The sequence below is a fragment of the Contarinia nasturtii genome, unplaced genomic scaffold (genome assembly GCF_009176525.2).
Source record: "Contarinia nasturtii isolate CC-2019 unplaced genomic scaffold, AAFC_CNas_1.1 Cnas_scaffold_993, whole genome shotgun sequence".
In the NCBI taxonomy this organism is placed as follows: domain Eukaryota; kingdom Metazoa; phylum Arthropoda; class Insecta; order Diptera; family Cecidomyiidae; genus Contarinia; species Contarinia nasturtii.
The window spans coordinates 1,496,360-1,512,932 of record NW_022198340.1 but is presented as its reverse complement, the minus strand read 5'-3'; the positions used below and the strand labels follow the sequence as shown (position 1 = coordinate 1,512,932).

Sequence of the window (16,573 nt, the reverse complement as noted above, 5' to 3'; positions counted from 1 at the left end):
CAAAAGTTTTACGTTTTTTTGTAGCACAAAAAAAAGTTTGCGATTATGAAATCACATATTCTGAGTTCTGGTGTGTCTTATTTTTTTCTTTTCTGCCACTTTTATCATGAAACGGCTCATTTACACAATGACATTTTTTGCATAAGATTTGCAGTTTAATTCTATTGATGATTTAGTATGAAATTTACCGCAAACCACTTGGGTTTACCCAAGAAGATAAAATTAAACAGCAATTAACCCATATGATATTCACTAACTCATTTTTGTTGTTCTTTGCACTTTTTCTTCTTTCTTGGACTGTCAATGCATATGATATAATAAGTTAAGTCGAATAATTCAATTTATTTTTAACCTGATTTTCGTGGCACCACCCGTCAATTAAATATCATAATGTTTGTATTCGATTTATCATCGTCATTGTTTACCTAAACAAAAATATTCTCTACAATTCAATCACCATAAATAACACTGTCGTGGTGCAAAACAAAACTGCAAAATAGTGGCCAAACCCAAACGTTTTGTCCGAAAATGATGTTCACAGGTCAAATGTCTGCTATAAACTGTTCGTTGACTTAAAAAAAAGACCAAGGTGTCTATTAATCGTTCTAAAGGTCCAAAATCAGATGACTAAATAGGTAATAAATGTAGTTGTGATAATAGACTAAAGTAATGCAAAGAAGGCCATTTAAGTCAAAATAAAATCTGTAAATGGGACTGGTTTAATGTTGCGGATGCAAACTAATGTCCATATGATTGTTTTGCAATGTTTTTCAGGTTCACCACTCATCACTAGGAAATAAATGGTTTCAATAAAATAATACGGAACATCTTCGCTTGATGATTTGCACAACGAAAACACACTACTACATCTATCATTAGGAGTGTAACGATGCCGTTGAATGTGTTATGGGTTAACTATGGCTTATGATTGTGCCGTATTCAACGAAACTTTTAACATATCGTGTAACGAACTTGTTTCGTCTCTCTTTTTTGTTTCATTTCATTATTAAATGAGTAAATATTTAAAGAAAAAAGAACTGCGAATACCTGTCGACTTACAACGACGATATCGGATCGAAACACTTTCAGTGATAAAAGAGCTTTTGCGCTGAACAGAAACCGGAGTTAGAATTTGTATTTCAACGAAACAACATCGCATATGCTTATCTCTCGGGTTTTTTGTGTCGTTTTTAAAATCACATATTCGAAAGAATAATCTAATAATTTAAAACGTTGGTTTTGCTTGAAAATTTATGGGGTTTTATTGGAAAATTTGTATTTATCGGCGAAAAAATTTAGTGATCGATTTCAGAAACGAATTTTTTAGAACTGCATTTCTTGGATATTTCAAAAGAAAAAAAATTAACGCATCGTCAAAATGCAAATGTTATTTGATAAATTTTTTAAAATTTGTTGTGCAAAACGAATCAAACCGAACGCCAATGAAATAAATGATCCAGCAAAGAAAAGTAGCGATAAAGTGTGGCGTGATGTTCTTGCATATTGGATTCTAGGACTGGGCACTGAATTCGGATATGTCGTTATGATTTGTGCTGCAAGCGACATTTTGCACAATTTCGGTTCAAGTGTAATTACATTTGCGTGTTTTTTTTTTATGGCTATTTATAGTCCATTGTGTTATAGTTTCAATGTGGTTTTATTTTTAAATTATTTGATATCAATGAAATTCATCGATATAATTAGATCATTTTTCACCTTCAGACCGATAATAGAAATGCAACCGATTCCCATAAAACAACCGTTGATGACGATGATGCGGCAAGCATTAGGCAAACCGTTTGTAACACACCCTCGACGGGCGTTTTATTGATTGCTGATATCGTACCTTCAATGCTCATGAATATTTCATTGCCATTTTTACCGTTGGTTAAAAAGTGAGTTTCAATTTGCATATTTGCTACGAGTCATTTGTGAAGTGATGTGACATGTTACATGTTTTAATGCATCAATAAGAAGAAACAAAAAAAAATATTCAAACCAGTTGAACCGATAAAAATTCGCCTAAAGTGACCGAAGTTTTCGGCGAAAACATGTCTTAATTTACTCTTGATCTTTACCTTTTTTGCATTTATCATGATGAATTTGCGAATTTTTTTTTCATTAGAACTTCAAAGCATTAGTAATTTGTTCTTGTTTTCTGTAGTTTCCGAATGATGCTGGTTATCGCACTAAACGTTTCCAGTTTTTTATTAATTGCTAACACGGATTCGGATTTTTTGGCAATTGTCGGTGTTGTATTTACATCAATGGCCTTAGGAATTGGTGAGGTGACGCTGCTATCTTATTCGGCAAAATTTAACAAGTTCAGTAGCTAAATTTACCTTGAAAGGTAAACATATGATTTTCGTCATTTTTAAATCAATTGAACGTCTTTCTTTCATTGATACTTTAGGAAAGTGATAACCGCATGGTCTTCAGGTAATAACTTATCATTTTTATGGAGTTGCGACTCCACACGCGACATCGTTCTCATTCAATATTGAAAACTTCAATGAAATAAATGTCATTTCAGGAACCGGATCGGCCGGCATTATAGGTTCATTGTGCTGGGCTGGTTTAATTGCACTAGGATTAAGTCCACATGATGTGTTGCATCTCATGCTTATTGTGCCAGCTATACAAGCCGTTACATTCTGGTTTCTCTTACGTTCACCGCAAAAACACCGGCAAAAGAATGATGTAAAAACGATTGATATCACAACCATTGAATCGAGTGCAGCCGATTGTGTTGAACCAACGCTTGATATAAAATTGAGCGGTTTAAAAGCGAAAATAAAATTCGTACCGAAGTTGGTTAGTTTCATTGCACCAATGGTCATTGTGTTTATATTCGAGTATATTTGCGTGTCTGGATTGGTAAGATAACAGTATTTCACAAAGACTGTTCGTTTTTATTTATTGGACGTAATTCTTATTTCAGTTTGAAATGATCTATGTGCGAAATCTGCCGTTTGGATTGAAGCTCAATTCAGAGGCACAGTATCGATGGTTCCTTGTAACTTATCAAATTGGCGTATTCAGCGCAAGATCGTTGGGTGCATTTTTGAAACCGCGTCCTACATGGTGGGCAACCGTAGTACAATTCCTTAACTTCTTGTTCTTTATGTACACAACGTCAATGGCTCAAGCATCAAATCCCTGGCTCATATTTACGTTTGTATTTTTGCTTGGCGTTGTTGGTGGCCTATGTTTTGTGAACACCTTTCATCGGCTGATCAACGAATTGCCAGCAAATCAACACAAATTTTCGCTAGGGATGATAACAATCGCCGAGTCATTTGGAATAGCTGTAGGAGGCTCGACAGCTATACTAATTCATAATATTTTATGTGGAAAGTTCGTAGTGTTTAAGTAGTGTCTGCCAAACAATAGATATAGATAATTTATGTAGTTGTATGTATGTCGCCAAATCGATTGAAATTGACGGCGAATGGAAATATTTTTGAATAGCTTTATCGTGATAATTTAATATTAATATTTACACAATGTAGAAAATTGCACTTGAAATACATATGATTATTGATTAAAATCGGTTCTTTCTTCACTTGAAATCAGAATTTAATCATCCCACCTTTTTACTTTTCCGCACACACCTAGTGTGAAAGGGGAAAGTATTGCAATAGGTCAAAATTTACGAAACTTCAAAAACATGTTTTCTGGACGTTTCTGAGGTCAGAGAACCCGAATCAGGCCGTTTTTTGCATGGTTGTTGTGGGTCTGTTCCACGTCGTACGTCGTACGTCGTACGTCGTACGTCGTACGTCGTACGTCGTACGTCGTACGTTGTCCGCCGTACGCAAAATTTGTCCATCGATTTTCTCACCACCCAGAAAAGTTATTTGAAATCTGACTTCACGGGATGATTGGGGGTCCCCAGGAATAGAAATCATCAGATTTTGAGCGACTTTGGTTGATGGAAAAAAATTCCATGCCTGGAGTGATACCTATGAAAAAGAGTCCAATTTTCGTCCAAAACTCATACTTAATGTAGACTTAAACACTCAAAAATATGTATTGGGGGGTTTTTTGACACGAGAAAACCGAATCCGAGGTTATTTTTGAGATACAATCAATTTTTGATACAGTTTCCTTGAAAAAATCTCAAAAAATTGAATTTTTGTATGGGATGCCTGTATGCTACCTTAATGACGTGAAACTTTGCACAGACTATTTTTTACACAAAAAAATAACATTCTGAAAGTTTGAAGAGATTTGAATTAAAATTAGGGGTACCTCCCATACAAAATTTTCAATTTTCGGCTCAAAAACGAATATTTTGTATGGGAGGTACTTTTAATTTTGGTTGAAATTTCTCCAAACCCTCCAAATGTTATTTTTTTGTGAAAAAATAACCTGTACAAATTTTCACGCCATTAAGGTAGTATAGTTAGTTATGAAAAGTGTTTCAAAAATAATTTTTATGGCAAAATTAACGTCAGACATATTTTTTTATAGTGTTTTGTTAAAAAATGAAATACTTTCAAATGTCGTACAAATGGGTTCATCATGAAAGTGTGAAAAATCTTTTCTCGAGTACTTCTGTTATTAAATAAAAGAATATTTCGATGCCAAAGTTGAGTTTTTTTGGTCTCGAACTTTACGCCGCTTGAAAGGCTTGAAAAATCGAACAAATATTATTTTGAACTTGCTTAATAAAATACGCAAATACCACCGTGCGGAAAAGTTCGTCTTACTCCTGTAAGACTCTTTATTTTAAACTGGACTTTGAACGAAACGCAAATAAAATTCGGCCAACATTGTGAATAATATGTATTGCATGATTTTAAATTCGTTGTCTAATGATATCATTGTTTTTTCCACCGGTTGTCATTGTTCATATTGAAGTATTTGATTTATTTACAATGGGCACTTAGAACGAAAGTGCGATGTATTGATTTGTAGAAAAAAAAACAGACATAAAAATGTGTCATTTCCTCTTCTCCAGTCTGTCATTCAATCTACCTGCTTAGAGATGTAATCTTTGTTTTGGAAAAAAAGGAGATAACACATGTTCCCACATATCGGTTGGATCATATATTGGAAATTTCCTTGAGTTTGTTAGACTTTCTGAGCAAATAAACAGAAGTAAATAAACAACTCAACTGAATTGCTGCCATGTTCACAGAAAAGGTGTCTTATCTTATTACATGCGTCTTGTAAGGGCTATTCAACTGTTTTCCTATATGAAAATAGTATAGATAAGTTCAGAGTAAATGCTATCTATCAATGGAATTGTGCGAGAGGCAGTGAGAAAATAATGTTGAAATTTATATTGTGGGGAATGTCAATCGTTAATATTCATTTTGACCGACTTAGATCATAAATCATCATAGCATGCAATGTATAAGCTTTAATATCAATGCACGTGTGATTTAAAACATTGCTTTCGACATTTTTATATTTCAGATTTCTTCAGCACTTGATAAAAAAATGTGTTCAAAATAATTTTGTCATTGAACTAATTGTGTTCTACTCTATCTAGCTAAACTATTTCCATCTACTTAACAAACAATATTTCCTTCGGTACACAATTTCCTGATAAGAAATCCTTCAATTCTTTTGGTTTAATCGGAATGATATTGTCTCCGTTTTATATTCACTTGAGTTATAAATACTGTTGTTATTTAAACAATGATAACAACGATTGAATTTCGATTCCTGGAATAGGCCGCGATATCGTTTAATATATTCGTTGTCACTCATGAATATTCTACGACTTGAAAATGTAACAAGAATAAAAAAAAATCAAACAAACACACAAGCAAATACCCTTTCAATATAAAGTAATAACAATAATTTTTTTTTAGTTTCGTCGATTCGCATATAGTCGCAGTGGACAAGGCGATTGTACTGTCGTCGGGTCGAATTTAGATACAGTCGAAATTGTCGTTAATTTTGGCATTGATTTCATTTAAGTGAAACACAAACAGAAAGTGAAATTTGTTCTCGTAATTATATGATTATTAGGTGCATATTATGTATACCTAAAATCGAACGTTAACTCGGACCAGGATATACATATGTGACGCGCGCGTAATATCCCATGTGTGTGCGGTTGGAAGTTTCACCTTGGCCTGCTTTTGAACTTTACTTTTTTTGCATTGAAAATTGTTTTTTTTTTTTCTGCGTACCTCAAATTTCTCCTACTAACTAGCCTATGTGCCGATGAAGTAATCGTTAGTTTCGTGCAGACTTTTCATTGATTACGTTGTATTTACGGCTTTCGTCGAACAACATTGGTGGTTATATTTAATTTTTGAATATTTTTTTGTCTAACATTGAAAATATTTCTTACAGTCATTGGTTTTTTTTTTGTTTGCAAAAAAAGAGGAAGAAAATGCGAGTAGAAAATTTAAAAAAGTCCTTGATGGGCATTATTTTATTGACTTTGGTGATGTGTGCACCTTTTAGTGAATCGGTTGATCAACGTAAGTTAATGTTTAATTTTTTTCTCGAGCTCAAAAGACAAACGTTTAAAGTGAAGTAGAAATTTTTAGTTTAAATCCAATACAAGTTGAAAAGAAAAAAATTGGATTGTGATTAAAGAAAAAAAAGTTTCAAGAAATGTTCAAAAAAAAAAAAATTGAAAAAATATATTTTTTCTGTAATCTAATTGAAAAAATAAGCAAAATAATGCAAAAATGATCGGAAATTTAATTTCCTTAAAATAATTTAGAAAAAAGTGTGAATGTTACGATGTGCTATTTGATTTTAAAATGTTCCAAACACATGGAATAAATCCATTTGCATAAACTTAACCTTTTAAAAAGTTTTCAAATTCAAGTTCACACTTGTTTGTTCTTGCATGAATAATAATGTTTCTAATTACAAAATTAATTTATTCCCAAAAGCAACGAAATTCGACGATGAACTTTTAAAGTGCTGTACAACTGGCGAGACACATGCCGAACAACATGGCAATTGTAAAGGATATCAAATGCCTGCCGTTGCCAATGAATTGATATCGTCGTGTTTTTTCTCATCGGAAATTTGTTGCAACGGAAAACTTCGAATCGAACAGTGCAAAATCGGTGTACAGGCTGCCAAAGATGGCAAAGATTGTCACGTCGAAGGTAATCATACTGGTACGGAATTTTACAAGAATTGTTGCGAAGCATGTAAGGTAGGTTTAGTGGTCGGATCAATGCAAGAGGAGTGTTCGATGGGCGTTTTATATGGCATACCATTTGATGATTCATACAATTATTGCTGCAACGAAATGAAAACGACAGACACTTTTGTACTGACCGATGATGAAAGTGAGTGAATACATTTCGATACTTAATCGACCACCAAATACTTATTTGTTGTTGTGCTTTTTAGATATTTGCACAAAATTCCAAAATCTTTGCTCCCAGATATGTGAAGCAACCGATGACTCTTATGTGTGCAAATGTGAAAGTGGTTATAAATTGGCGGATGACAAAAAAACATGCATCAATGAAAATGACGATGATGACTCATCGCCTGAAAAATCAAACGAAGTACCTGTTAATGCAACAGAGTAAGGAGTTTTATACACTCATGTGGGTACAACAAATACATGTTGGCATATTTTCAGTGATTGTCCGGTGGGTTATACGAAGAATGAACTGAGTGGCAAATGCGAGGATGTAAATGAATGTGAAGGGCCCGATTTTAGCTGTGAAAATGATCAAGTTTGTTACAATGTGCCAGGAAGCTACAAGTGCTTGGATGTTTTACCAGTTACACCGTGTCCAAATGGTTTCAAATTTGAGCCAAAAATCAAACAGTGCATTGGTAAATAGAATTAAAGAACGTCACAATTTCTTCTTCGTTCTTTTCGCTGAAAAAATGAAAAAAATTTCAGTTTCAAAATTCACTTTCAAATATAAAATCAAAAATCTTTCCTCATAGATATCAATGAATGCGAGCTTAGCATTGGTAAATGCCCTGGAAATAAAGAATGCATTAACATTCCTGGAGGATATGATTGTGGTGAGAAAAAGATCTTATCTCATCAGTAAGTTTCAAAAGGTTTCCATTTTTTTTTAGTTTTTTTTTATGAAAACTGAAAATTTTCCAATTTCTTGTAGAGCTGAATCACTGCCATTTTCACCACAGAAAAAGAATTTAACATGTTCGAAGGGATACAGACAACATTTCGATAAATGCGTCGGTAATATATGATAACCTATTTTTTAAAATATCTTTTTCCATTAATGACCAAACATGCGTCTTTTTTGTGTAAAATAGATATCGATGAGTGCACGGTGGACAAAACAGCTTGTGATAGTAATCAGAACTGCATAAATACGTTGGGTTCATTTAGATGTGAATGTAAAATAGGGTTCACAATGGACAAAGTGGTGAATGCATGTGTTGGTAAGTAGAATTTCTTATCGAAAACAAATGGAACATATGCATTTTTGTTTTAAAAAAAAATGTTTTTCAATATAGACATAAACGAATGCCAAATCAACAATCACGACTGTTTAGATACACAGCGTTGCGACAATACTATTGGATCGTATACCTGTATTAGATTACAGAGCTGTGGCACTGGGTATACTTTGAATGCTGAAACTGGCAATTGTGATGGTAAGCGTTTAATTTTACAAATAGTGCACTTTTATTGAATACATTATCGGTTCATTGAATTTGAATTCGAAACCACATTACACCGTACTACATTAATAAAAAAATCTTAATTGAATCATTTCATTTCAACGGTAGAGTAGGGCGCGTCAAAATTGTTTGGAATTAAAATTCCATGAATGTAGACCATTTTTAAATGAAAATGTTTCAATTTATGTTATAGACGATGATGAATGTTCTCTCGGCCGCCATAACTGCATAAAACCGTACGAATGCCGCAATACCAAAGGATCGTTCCGATGTGAAAAACCACGTTACACAACGACAACCACAACAACCACTACGACGACAACAACCAAACGACCTTACGTTCATACCCAGTATTATCCACAGTACACTCAATCATATAGCAACCGATACAGTGCTTGGCCATCAACACCAAATCCACGAAATGTCGATCTTGACCAACGACTCGGCCCATGTATGGATGGATTCCAACGAAATAATCAAGGCGCCTGCTCTGGTAAATACAAATCCAATTAAAGTATTTCAATGAATTAAAACCATTATTATGCACCGATAGATATCGATGAGTGTGCACAACAGAATCCGTGTCGTCGCAATCAAAGATGCATCAATACAAATGGATCGTATCGATGTCAATCGCTTCTGCAGTGCTCTGGAGGATACACATCAAATGATGAGGGAACTCAGTGCATTGGTACACCAATTCAATTCAATTTAAGCACTCTTATCAAATTCTTGCCTTGGATTTGAGGTGATGGAGCACTTTATATTTTTTTAGATTAATTCAGAGACGGGTTTTCAGAATAATATATGTAAGGAGGAGCGCTCTGAGGAACTGGAGGAGCACTGATGAGAAAAATATTAAAATAAATAAAATTTGCTCCGCGGTGCCCCTCCGATTCCTCAGAGCGTTTTTCCTCATATATAATTGATCTGAGAAACAGTGTCTGGATTAAGGAGTTGGTTTTTCCAATATTTTTCAGTAGCAGATAAAAATATTTCGCTTCTAGACCTATTGGTATACTTTCCTTAGGTAAACTGTAAACTCCAAACTCAAACTCAAACTCAATACTTCACAATTTCAATTAAATTCGAATAAGTTTATTTATGCTAGCTTTCTATTAAAAAGTGATGGACGATGGTTCGTAAAGTTAACAAGGTGAAGGGTAGTTTTGATTTTAATGGTAGCATTTGGTATACATATATCGAAATTTTCATGCATGATTTTTTGAAAAAAAAAAAAAAAAAAAAAAAAAAAAAAATTCTGATGATAATTCCACTTAAAATAAAGACATCGATGAATGTCAGCAAGGCACGGCACACTGTGGCCCAGACGAGATTTGCAAAAATAAACCGGGTGGATATACATGCGCTTGCCCTGCAGGTCACGCTTTGAATGCACAAAGACGATGCGAAGATATCAACGAATGCGAATTTTACAAAGGACAGGTTAGTGTTGACCAAGACCACTTGTCGCAATATTTTTGGTTATATATCGAATTTACAGGTTTGTGCCAGCAACGCGAACTGCGTAAACACAGTGGGTTCATATCGATGTGAATGTAAAGACGGTTTTAAGAAGCAAGATGGAGTCGACGACAAAAGCTGCATCGATGTAAATGAATGTGTAGAAATGTCTGGACTATGCGAGCAAAAATGTATCAATTATTGGGGATCCTATCGATGCGCTTGTGAGACTGGGTTCCGTTTAAGCGAAAACAATCGAACATGTGAAGGTGAATTTCTATAAATGGAATATTGTAATATGAATCACGGAATGATTACTTTTTCCCAAAAAATTTCAGACATCAATGAATGTGAAGTGCATAAATCGTACAATCTTTGTTTGGGAGTGTGTGAAAACACGCGTGGCTCATATCGGTGCGCATGCCCCGCAGGATATACACTCGGTACAGACGGTAGATCATGTCAGGACATTGATGAATGTGCCACACAAAACGTATGCACGGGCACCGATGCAATTTGCACAAATGTCAGAGGTAGTTATCGCTGCACATATAAAAATTGTCCTCCGGATTACATGAATGATGCCTCACATAAAAAGTAAGAAAAGCATTCGAATTTCGGTGTAAGATTTAAAATTATAATTGTGAATTTTTTTAGTCGTTGCAAGCGAATTTCGTTGACGTGTGAACACGGGGACCAGGAATGTTACCGTAGACCAGCTTCAATCACTTTCCACTTCATCACATTGGTTGCACAAATGTCGTTGCCCCCAACTGGTCGAGTACTTTTTACATACAAAGGTCCAAGTTGGTATGAAAATATCGACTTTGACATGAAAATCGTTCACACACAAGCGCCATCCAATGTCCAACTGGTTAATGAGAAATTTTTCAGGTTTGTTGGAACATTTTGAACGTTATTTTATGTAATATAATATTTAATTTGATGCTTTCAGCATGGATAAATTCCAAAATGAGGCACGGCTCAGTTTGATAGAGACTTTGGAAGGGCCACAAGATATTGAACTGGAAATGAGCATGACTGTATTCCGAGATGGACAACCGAGCGGAACTAATGTCGCACGAATATTTATTTTCGTATCCGAATTTCAATATTAGAGCTTCCACAGAAAATGTCACGTCTTTTTTTATTCAATAGCATATAATATCAATAGATTTTCCTTTTTAAAACACACTGTAAGAACTATTAAATAAGCATATCTGATTCAAATCTATCATTACGTATAAAACAATGAAAATAATTTACACAGAACAAATAATTTCTTTTACTTAATCGATCGAATTAATTGTTTTTTTTAAAAGTGATTCGATAATTTTTATATCTTATAGTAGATACGCCATCTGTTGAAAAATGGAATCGTTTTATATTTGAGATTCAAATAAATCGAAAAAAAATGTTGAGCTAATAAAAATCACTACAATTATCAATTATTCAATTGTTTTTCCCGGTTTTTTCATAGTTAATTATTTGAAAAAAATTTGTTTCCAGATTTGAAGAGTGTAAAAAATAATAGCATGTCATTCTAAAATTCATGGCAAAGATGTATAGATATGCGGTTGAAATAATTGATTTAATTGTCATTTCCAAAAAAAAAAATGATTGATTAAAATAGCGATAAAAAATCTCAGCAAAAACCTGTTAACGCATGCAAAGTGCACTCGTTCTAAAATATTCCATTACAAGTACAAAAGTTAACATACATTAATTAGTACAAAATTGCTTGTGACGTTTATCAAAGACCGCTTTATCGGTAACCAAACTACCCATCGGCATTATATTCTATTGCCGTACATTGTGCTCGTTCTATGTAAATTGTATTCAATGACAGTAATTATTTGAAAGTAAGCAAGAAAACTCTTTAGCAATCAAATCTTCAGATCTACGTTCTACGAAACAAAGGTCGAACATTCAGAAAAATGGAATGTGTGGTTATTACAAAACAATTGGTAATTTATTCTCATTTTGGGAGATACTTCAGCCTTCAATAAATCGGTCAAACTGCAAAGTTCAATAACAAACGAAAATATATTCCTTTCAGCTTAAAAGCGTTCAGCGCAATAACGCTTTAAAAACTGTGTTTAATGCGCTCAACACGAATTTTTTCAACAACTTTTTGACTGGCGTCGATGTAAGATATTTGGCCGAACTGAAAAATCGAACGTCTATAAGTTTGATCGGAAAGTCAAATTTTCAAACTAAGACATTTATTTGCATGAGCGAATCGTTGCTGGAAAAATGCACCAATAAACAGATGGTTGAAACATTGTTGGTAAGAGTTCATTTCAATCGTCGGTGAATCGAAATACTCAAATTATGTGTGTTTTATCTGTTTGACAGTATGAAATGGTTATGGTATACATCAAATTGAAATTGACCGAAAGGACCGACAAGAGTGACGAAGATGACAAGGAAAAAAACACACAGGCATTGCTTAAACGGGCTATGGATTTTTTGAACAACACAACCGGTACAATATTATCGTTCAATTATCCGCAAAGAGCCCATCAAACGGTGCACAGTTTCGATCAATGGATTGACGTCGAGGACGATGTCAACTTTCATGAGCTGAACAATAGCATCATCATTTTGGATGATGACGATGATGATGAAGATGTTAATGATTTTGACGAAATCCGCAAAGCTGGCTACGATACTATCGATAGAATCAGCGATGAAATTCATGTTGAATATCTACCCAATCGTGCATGGAGCGTTGATCACAATCAAACTAATGTTATTTGTGTCTGTTGCACTGATTATGACGATTTGTTTAAGAGTGTATTCGATGGCACGAAATTCACCTTGCATTTGAATGAAGAAAACTGTCCGGTGAACTGCCCGATTTGCTGCTGTGTGGTCGAAAATAGATTAAACAATCATTTCAATGATGTTTGTACAGCATTTCGCACCTGAGGTGATGGACTCCGGAATCAAAATCAAATAATAGGCCCATTGAACCATTTTAATTTGTTATGTAATTTGTTTTTAATTAATTATTCTCAATTGAAATTTATTTTATCATATTTAGAAGAAATTTATCGTATTTATATATTTGTGTCGAAATAAAAAAAACTGCTGAAATAAATACACGAGAATAAAGTCACTCATAAAAACTACCCATACATATTTTTGTTCAGTGAACATAAAGGTCATCATTAGCCAGTCAAAACAGTTGAAAAAAATTGAAAACATGTAAATTCTGGAATATGATATTCATATCATAGTCATGACGGTTGAATTCATTGCATTCAAATTCGAAGTCATTCATTCAGACATTCAGCACAATTTGACACAATAGTATTAGAAATCAGTGCGTTGACATAACCTCAAAAAATGGTTTGTTTTGAAATCACACATGCACTATCAACATTTGTTCTGTACGATAAAAGTAAAACAAGTTCACAATGGGAGAAACGAAGAAAGGAAGCGAATTGATTTGTGTTCCAGGGCAGCGGCTATGTTTATCAGATGAAAATACCGTATCAGGTGAAGGCACCTATGAAAGACTTGGTTACATATACTCACTTTTGGCCGGTGTCGTGAACATTTCGCAGAAAGACAAAGTAAGTCATTCAAATTGAATGAAATCATTTCAAATCAGTCAGAAATTTATAAAATTCCCGATTATTTTTGCAGTCAAAAATTATTGAAGTGAAAACGCTTGGGAATCAAACAATTGTACCAGTAGCTGGTGATGTGGTGACTGCTCGCGTCAATGTGATAAATCAACGATTTGCGAAATGTTCGATCATTTGCATAGGCGATGTAACACTGAAACGTGTTTACCGTGGACTCTTGCGCAAAGAAGATGTTCGAGCCGAACGAAAGGATGAGGTTGACATGTACAAATCATTTCGACCAGGCGACATTATACTAGCTAGAATCGTAAGTGAGATGTCATTCGTATTGACATTTCATATTTTGAACAAGTATTCTTTCTATTTTTCATTTAGTTGCCACAAAATGAATTGCATTGCTATCAATTGAGTACAGCTGAAAATGAATTGGGTGTCGTCGTTGCACATGCCGCTGAATCTGGCCCTCAAACTGTTCCGATGGTGCCTGTATCATGGTCCGAGGTACGAAAAAATGGCGTAAAATAATAAGAAAAATGTATAAAACTAATGCAACGTATCTTTTAAATCTTATTTATTAACAGATGCAGTGCCCAAATACATTAGTAAAAGAATTCCGAAAAGTTGCAAAAATCGTTCCAGAGAGCGCCGTACAAGAAGCAACTAACAACAAAATGACCGATTAACTTTGCTTTGAATCAAAAATCGTTTCGATTAGTTTTTAAATTGCGTGTTTTATTGAGGAAAAATTGTAGAGCTACTTAAGTTCAGTAAAATTTTAAATTTATTTCAATAAAAATAAGGACAGCAGAAATCATATCGGCTGGAAAGAAAGACCAAACGAAGTAGACAAATTATACATTCATATATTTGTAAATAATCACAAAAACATGGAATAATTTTAATAGTTCGTTGTGATGATTTATTCCGTAGAGCAGAATGAATGTACACGTATGACTTTGCCCAGTTTTTTTTTTTCTTCAATCAAATGGATCCATTCTTGCAGAGTATGAGGTACAGAGTCCGGAAAACCTGCGTTTTTTAATAAAAAAATGTATAAAACTAATGCAACGTATCTTTTAAATCTTATTTATTAATAACTTTTCAAAAAAAAATCTAAACTAAATAAATCATGTGTTAAGATTCCGATTGATTGGTAATATTTTTCAATAGCTCTTCCAATTCATCAGGAGTATACTTCTTTTTTCGTTCTTTTTTTATATTTGGCATATTATCAACATTTTGGATGGATTTATTCTGAAAATGAAAATAATATTAGAAAATGCATCATCAACAACAGTACTCAGGTCAATAATTCTTTTTTTTTGTACACATACCAAAAAGTGTGAATATTCTGGCGACAGTGTTTCCAAGTACAAAATTTTCTCTTCAATTGCTTTCAGACGTTCGAATACGGTTTTTGTCGTTACATTTGTCGTCATTATATTCAGATGAGTTTCCGCGTTTGAAATACGTTCTTCAATGCCACTTGATAATGTTTTTGATGGCATATCGGGATCAGGTTTAATTTTAATTGGTGAATTATTTTCCATAAGTTTGTCCAAAGCGCCTTTATAATTTGTGGTCTGTGGTCCGCTTTCGTTTTTAACACGATGAACTTTTAAATGGCCTTTTGAGCCTTTGATGCGATATACCGTGCTATTAACTCGCGCACATCTCATTTCATTATCATCATCGCCGCTGTGTTTTGTATCAGTAATAAAATCATAAACATTACTGCTGTTAATCTCCTCCCTTTTACGGCCAATAAACGACGCGATGCGTCGCTTTATCTCCGTTTCATCGGCTCTTATTTGCAGTAGATTTTTCGACACAATAGTATCATTGCTAATGGGACAGCAAATGTCGAAATTCATATGGGATTTAGCGCGCTTCAGGCGCTTTTGTGGCTGCTGCGCATGCGCTGTAAATAAAAGAAATGCAATTCAAAACGGACATTTAGTAGAGTAAAAAGAAGAGGGTGATGTTAAGATTTGGTCCAATGAAATTGTATATATTTGTATGTTAGTGATTTTTACAAAAAAATCGATATAGTTCTACTGATATGCAAATTGAACTACTACTTTGCTAAAATATTTGGTTAAAATTGCTTGGCATTTTGTTTGGCAGTTAAACATCGACGGGCTCTGACCATTTACATTCTTTGTTCTCTTTCCATGTCTCCTCACCTTCGTATTCACCGCCATAAATTTCCTTCTTCCAAATCGGAACGGTTCGTTTTAGTTCATCGATGGCAAATTGGACGGCCTCCAACGACTCTTGACGATGCGGTGAACTGATTGCAATGACAACGCTGCTCTCTTTGATCGGCACCAATCCCAAGCGATGATACAATGCAATGTGCAATACATCTGGCCATTTTTCACGAATATCATCACAAATTTTGTTCAACATTTTATCAGCCATTTTATCATAGGCCTCATATTTCAACGACAACACCTGTGTAAAAAATAGAAAAAATAAATAATCTGAAAATGTTTATTCGACAAAAAGAAGATTTGAAAAATTGAAGTACTAACGGGTTTATCATCGAAATTGTCTCTTGTTGTTCCGACAAAAAGTGATATGGCGCCACACCTCTCGTCCGTAACCAATTCGGAAATTGAATTAATGTCAAGCTTCTCCTTAGTTAGTTTGGTAAAATTCATCTTAAATTCGCCTTCTCTTTTCACGTTTTCCAAAATTAAAATATTTATCCGCCACTTATCGGTGGAATTACTGCCAATTCGTCTCCGGTTTTTAAGTGAAACACCTCAGTCGATTCGTCACGATAAACTATGTCTGTGTTGTGGGCAATTAAAAATCTGTTTTGCAGTGATTCCAAGTTGTACGTTTTGCTTAAATGTTCAGTAAGTTTTGTGTATGAAATTTGTGCAGGTAAC

General features: G+C 34.2%; 5 protein-coding genes across 5 annotated transcripts; 4 read left to right on the top strand and 1 right to left on the bottom strand.

Moving 5' to 3' along the window:
- Positions 1 to 959: 959 nt before the first annotated feature.
- Positions 960 to 3,550, top strand: LOC116343326 (battenin-like). Its single transcript, XM_031771324.1, has 6 exons — positions 960 to 1,588; positions 1,723 to 1,895; positions 2,165 to 2,323; positions 2,414 to 2,439; positions 2,534 to 2,877; positions 2,942 to 3,550. The coding sequence occupies exons 1-6, from the start codon at positions 1,379 to 1,381 to the stop codon at positions 3,374 to 3,376; spliced, it is 1,347 nt and encodes a 448-aa protein (XP_031627184.1). The 5' UTR covers positions 960 to 1,378; the 3' UTR covers positions 3,377 to 3,550.
- Positions 3,551 to 5,870: 2,320 nt separating this feature from the next.
- On the top strand, positions 5,871 to 11,412 carry LOC116343199 (fibulin-1). Its single transcript, XM_031771137.1, has 16 exons — positions 5,871 to 6,260; positions 6,350 to 6,449; positions 6,873 to 7,280; positions 7,345 to 7,525; positions 7,583 to 7,782; positions 7,900 to 8,005; positions 8,079 to 8,161; positions 8,239 to 8,367; positions 8,443 to 8,583; positions 8,804 to 9,103; positions 9,164 to 9,301; positions 9,899 to 10,056; positions 10,115 to 10,343; positions 10,413 to 10,671; positions 10,732 to 10,968; positions 11,030 to 11,412. The coding sequence occupies exons 2-16, from the start codon at positions 6,359 to 6,361 to the stop codon at positions 11,190 to 11,192; spliced, it is 2,823 nt and encodes a 940-aa protein (XP_031626997.1). The 5' UTR covers positions 5,871 to 6,260; positions 6,350 to 6,358; the 3' UTR covers positions 11,193 to 11,412.
- A 458-nt stretch (positions 11,413 to 11,870) lies between these two features.
- Positions 11,871 to 13,143, top strand: LOC116343201. Its single transcript, XM_031771139.1, has 3 exons — positions 11,871 to 12,041; positions 12,134 to 12,364; positions 12,433 to 13,143. Exons 1-3 carry the CDS (start codon positions 12,012 to 12,014, stop codon positions 13,006 to 13,008), a joined length of 837 nt encoding a protein of 278 aa, XP_031626999.1. The 5' UTR covers positions 11,871 to 12,011; the 3' UTR covers positions 13,009 to 13,143.
- Positions 13,144 to 13,405: 262 nt separating this feature from the next.
- Positions 13,406 to 14,736, top strand: LOC116343202 (exosome complex component CSL4). The gene is made up of 4 exons (XM_031771140.1): positions 13,406 to 13,658; positions 13,732 to 13,980; positions 14,049 to 14,174; positions 14,255 to 14,736. Exons 1-4 carry the CDS (start codon positions 13,500 to 13,502, stop codon positions 14,354 to 14,356), a joined length of 636 nt encoding a protein of 211 aa, XP_031627000.1. The 5' UTR covers positions 13,406 to 13,499; the 3' UTR covers positions 14,357 to 14,736.
- Positions 14,737 to 14,792: 56 nt separating this feature from the next.
- LOC116343200 (molybdopterin synthase catalytic subunit) lies at positions 14,793 to 16,455 on the bottom strand. Its single transcript, XM_031771138.1, has 4 exons — positions 16,211 to 16,455; positions 15,860 to 16,130; positions 15,008 to 15,594; positions 14,793 to 14,927 (listed from the first exon to the last, which is right to left on the bottom strand). Exons 1-4 carry the CDS (start codon positions 16,337 to 16,339, stop codon positions 14,808 to 14,810), a joined length of 1,107 nt encoding a protein of 368 aa, XP_031626998.1. The 5' UTR covers positions 16,340 to 16,455; the 3' UTR covers positions 14,793 to 14,807.
- Between the last annotated feature and the right edge of the window lie 118 nt (positions 16,456 to 16,573).

What these genes read in the sequence shown, in the direction of transcription:
- LOC116343201 (XM_031771139.1), top strand. Translation starts at nt 12,012, where the DNA reads ATGGAATGTGTGGTTATTACAAAACAATTG. An exon ending in TGGTTATTACAAAACAATTG is followed by an intron (nt 12,042 to 12,133) that starts GTAATTTATTCT and finishes TATTCCTTTCAG; the next exon opens with CTTAAAAGCGTTCAGCGCAA. An exon ending in AGATGGTTGAAACATTGTTG is followed by an intron (nt 12,365 to 12,432) that starts GTAAGAGTTCAT and finishes TCTGTTTGACAG; the next exon opens with TATGAAATGGTTATGGTATA.
- LOC116343200 (XM_031771138.1), bottom strand. Translation starts at nt 16,339, where the DNA reads ATGAATTTTACCAAACTAACTAAGGAGAAGCTTGACATTAATTCAATT. An exon ending in ACAATTTCGATGATAAACCC is followed by an intron (nt 16,131 to 16,210) that starts GTTAGTACTTCA and finishes TTTTTTACACAG; the next exon opens with GTGTTGTCGTTGAAATATGA. An exon ending in TTATGGCGGTGAATACGAAG is followed by an intron (nt 15,595 to 15,859) that starts GTGAGGAGACAT and finishes TTTTATTTACAG; the next exon opens with CGCATGCGCAGCAGCCACAA.
- LOC116343202 (XM_031771140.1), top strand. Translation starts at nt 13,500, where the DNA reads ATGGGAGAAACGAAGAAAGGAAGCGAATTGATTTGTGTTCCAGGGCAG. An exon ending in ACATTTCGCAGAAAGACAAA is followed by an intron (nt 13,659 to 13,731) that starts GTAAGTCATTCA and finishes TTATTTTTGCAG; the next exon opens with TCAAAAATTATTGAAGTGAA. An exon ending in TGCCTGTATCATGGTCCGAG is followed by an intron (nt 14,175 to 14,254) that starts GTACGAAAAAAT and finishes ATTTATTAACAG; the next exon opens with ATGCAGTGCCCAAATACATT.
- LOC116343326 (XM_031771324.1), top strand. Translation starts at nt 1,379, where the DNA reads ATGCAAATGTTATTTGATAAATTTTTTAAAATTTGTTGTGCAAAACGA. An exon ending in TGCACAATTTCGGTTCAAGT is followed by an intron (nt 1,589 to 1,722) that starts GTAATTACATTT and finishes TTTCACCTTCAG; the next exon opens with ACCGATAATAGAAATGCAAC. An exon ending in GATAACCGCATGGTCTTCAG is followed by an intron (nt 2,440 to 2,533) that starts GTAATAACTTAT and finishes ATGTCATTTCAG; the next exon opens with GAACCGGATCGGCCGGCATT.
- LOC116343199 (XM_031771137.1), top strand. Translation starts at nt 6,359, where the DNA reads ATGCGAGTAGAAAATTTAAAAAAGTCCTTGATGGGCATTATTTTATTG. An exon ending in TAATCAAGGCGCCTGCTCTG is followed by an intron (nt 9,104 to 9,163) that starts GTAAATACAAAT and finishes ATGCACCGATAG; the next exon opens with ATATCGATGAGTGTGCACAA. An exon ending in GTTAATGAGAAATTTTTCAG is followed by an intron (nt 10,969 to 11,029) that starts GTTTGTTGGAAC and finishes TGATGCTTTCAG; the next exon opens with CATGGATAAATTCCAAAATG.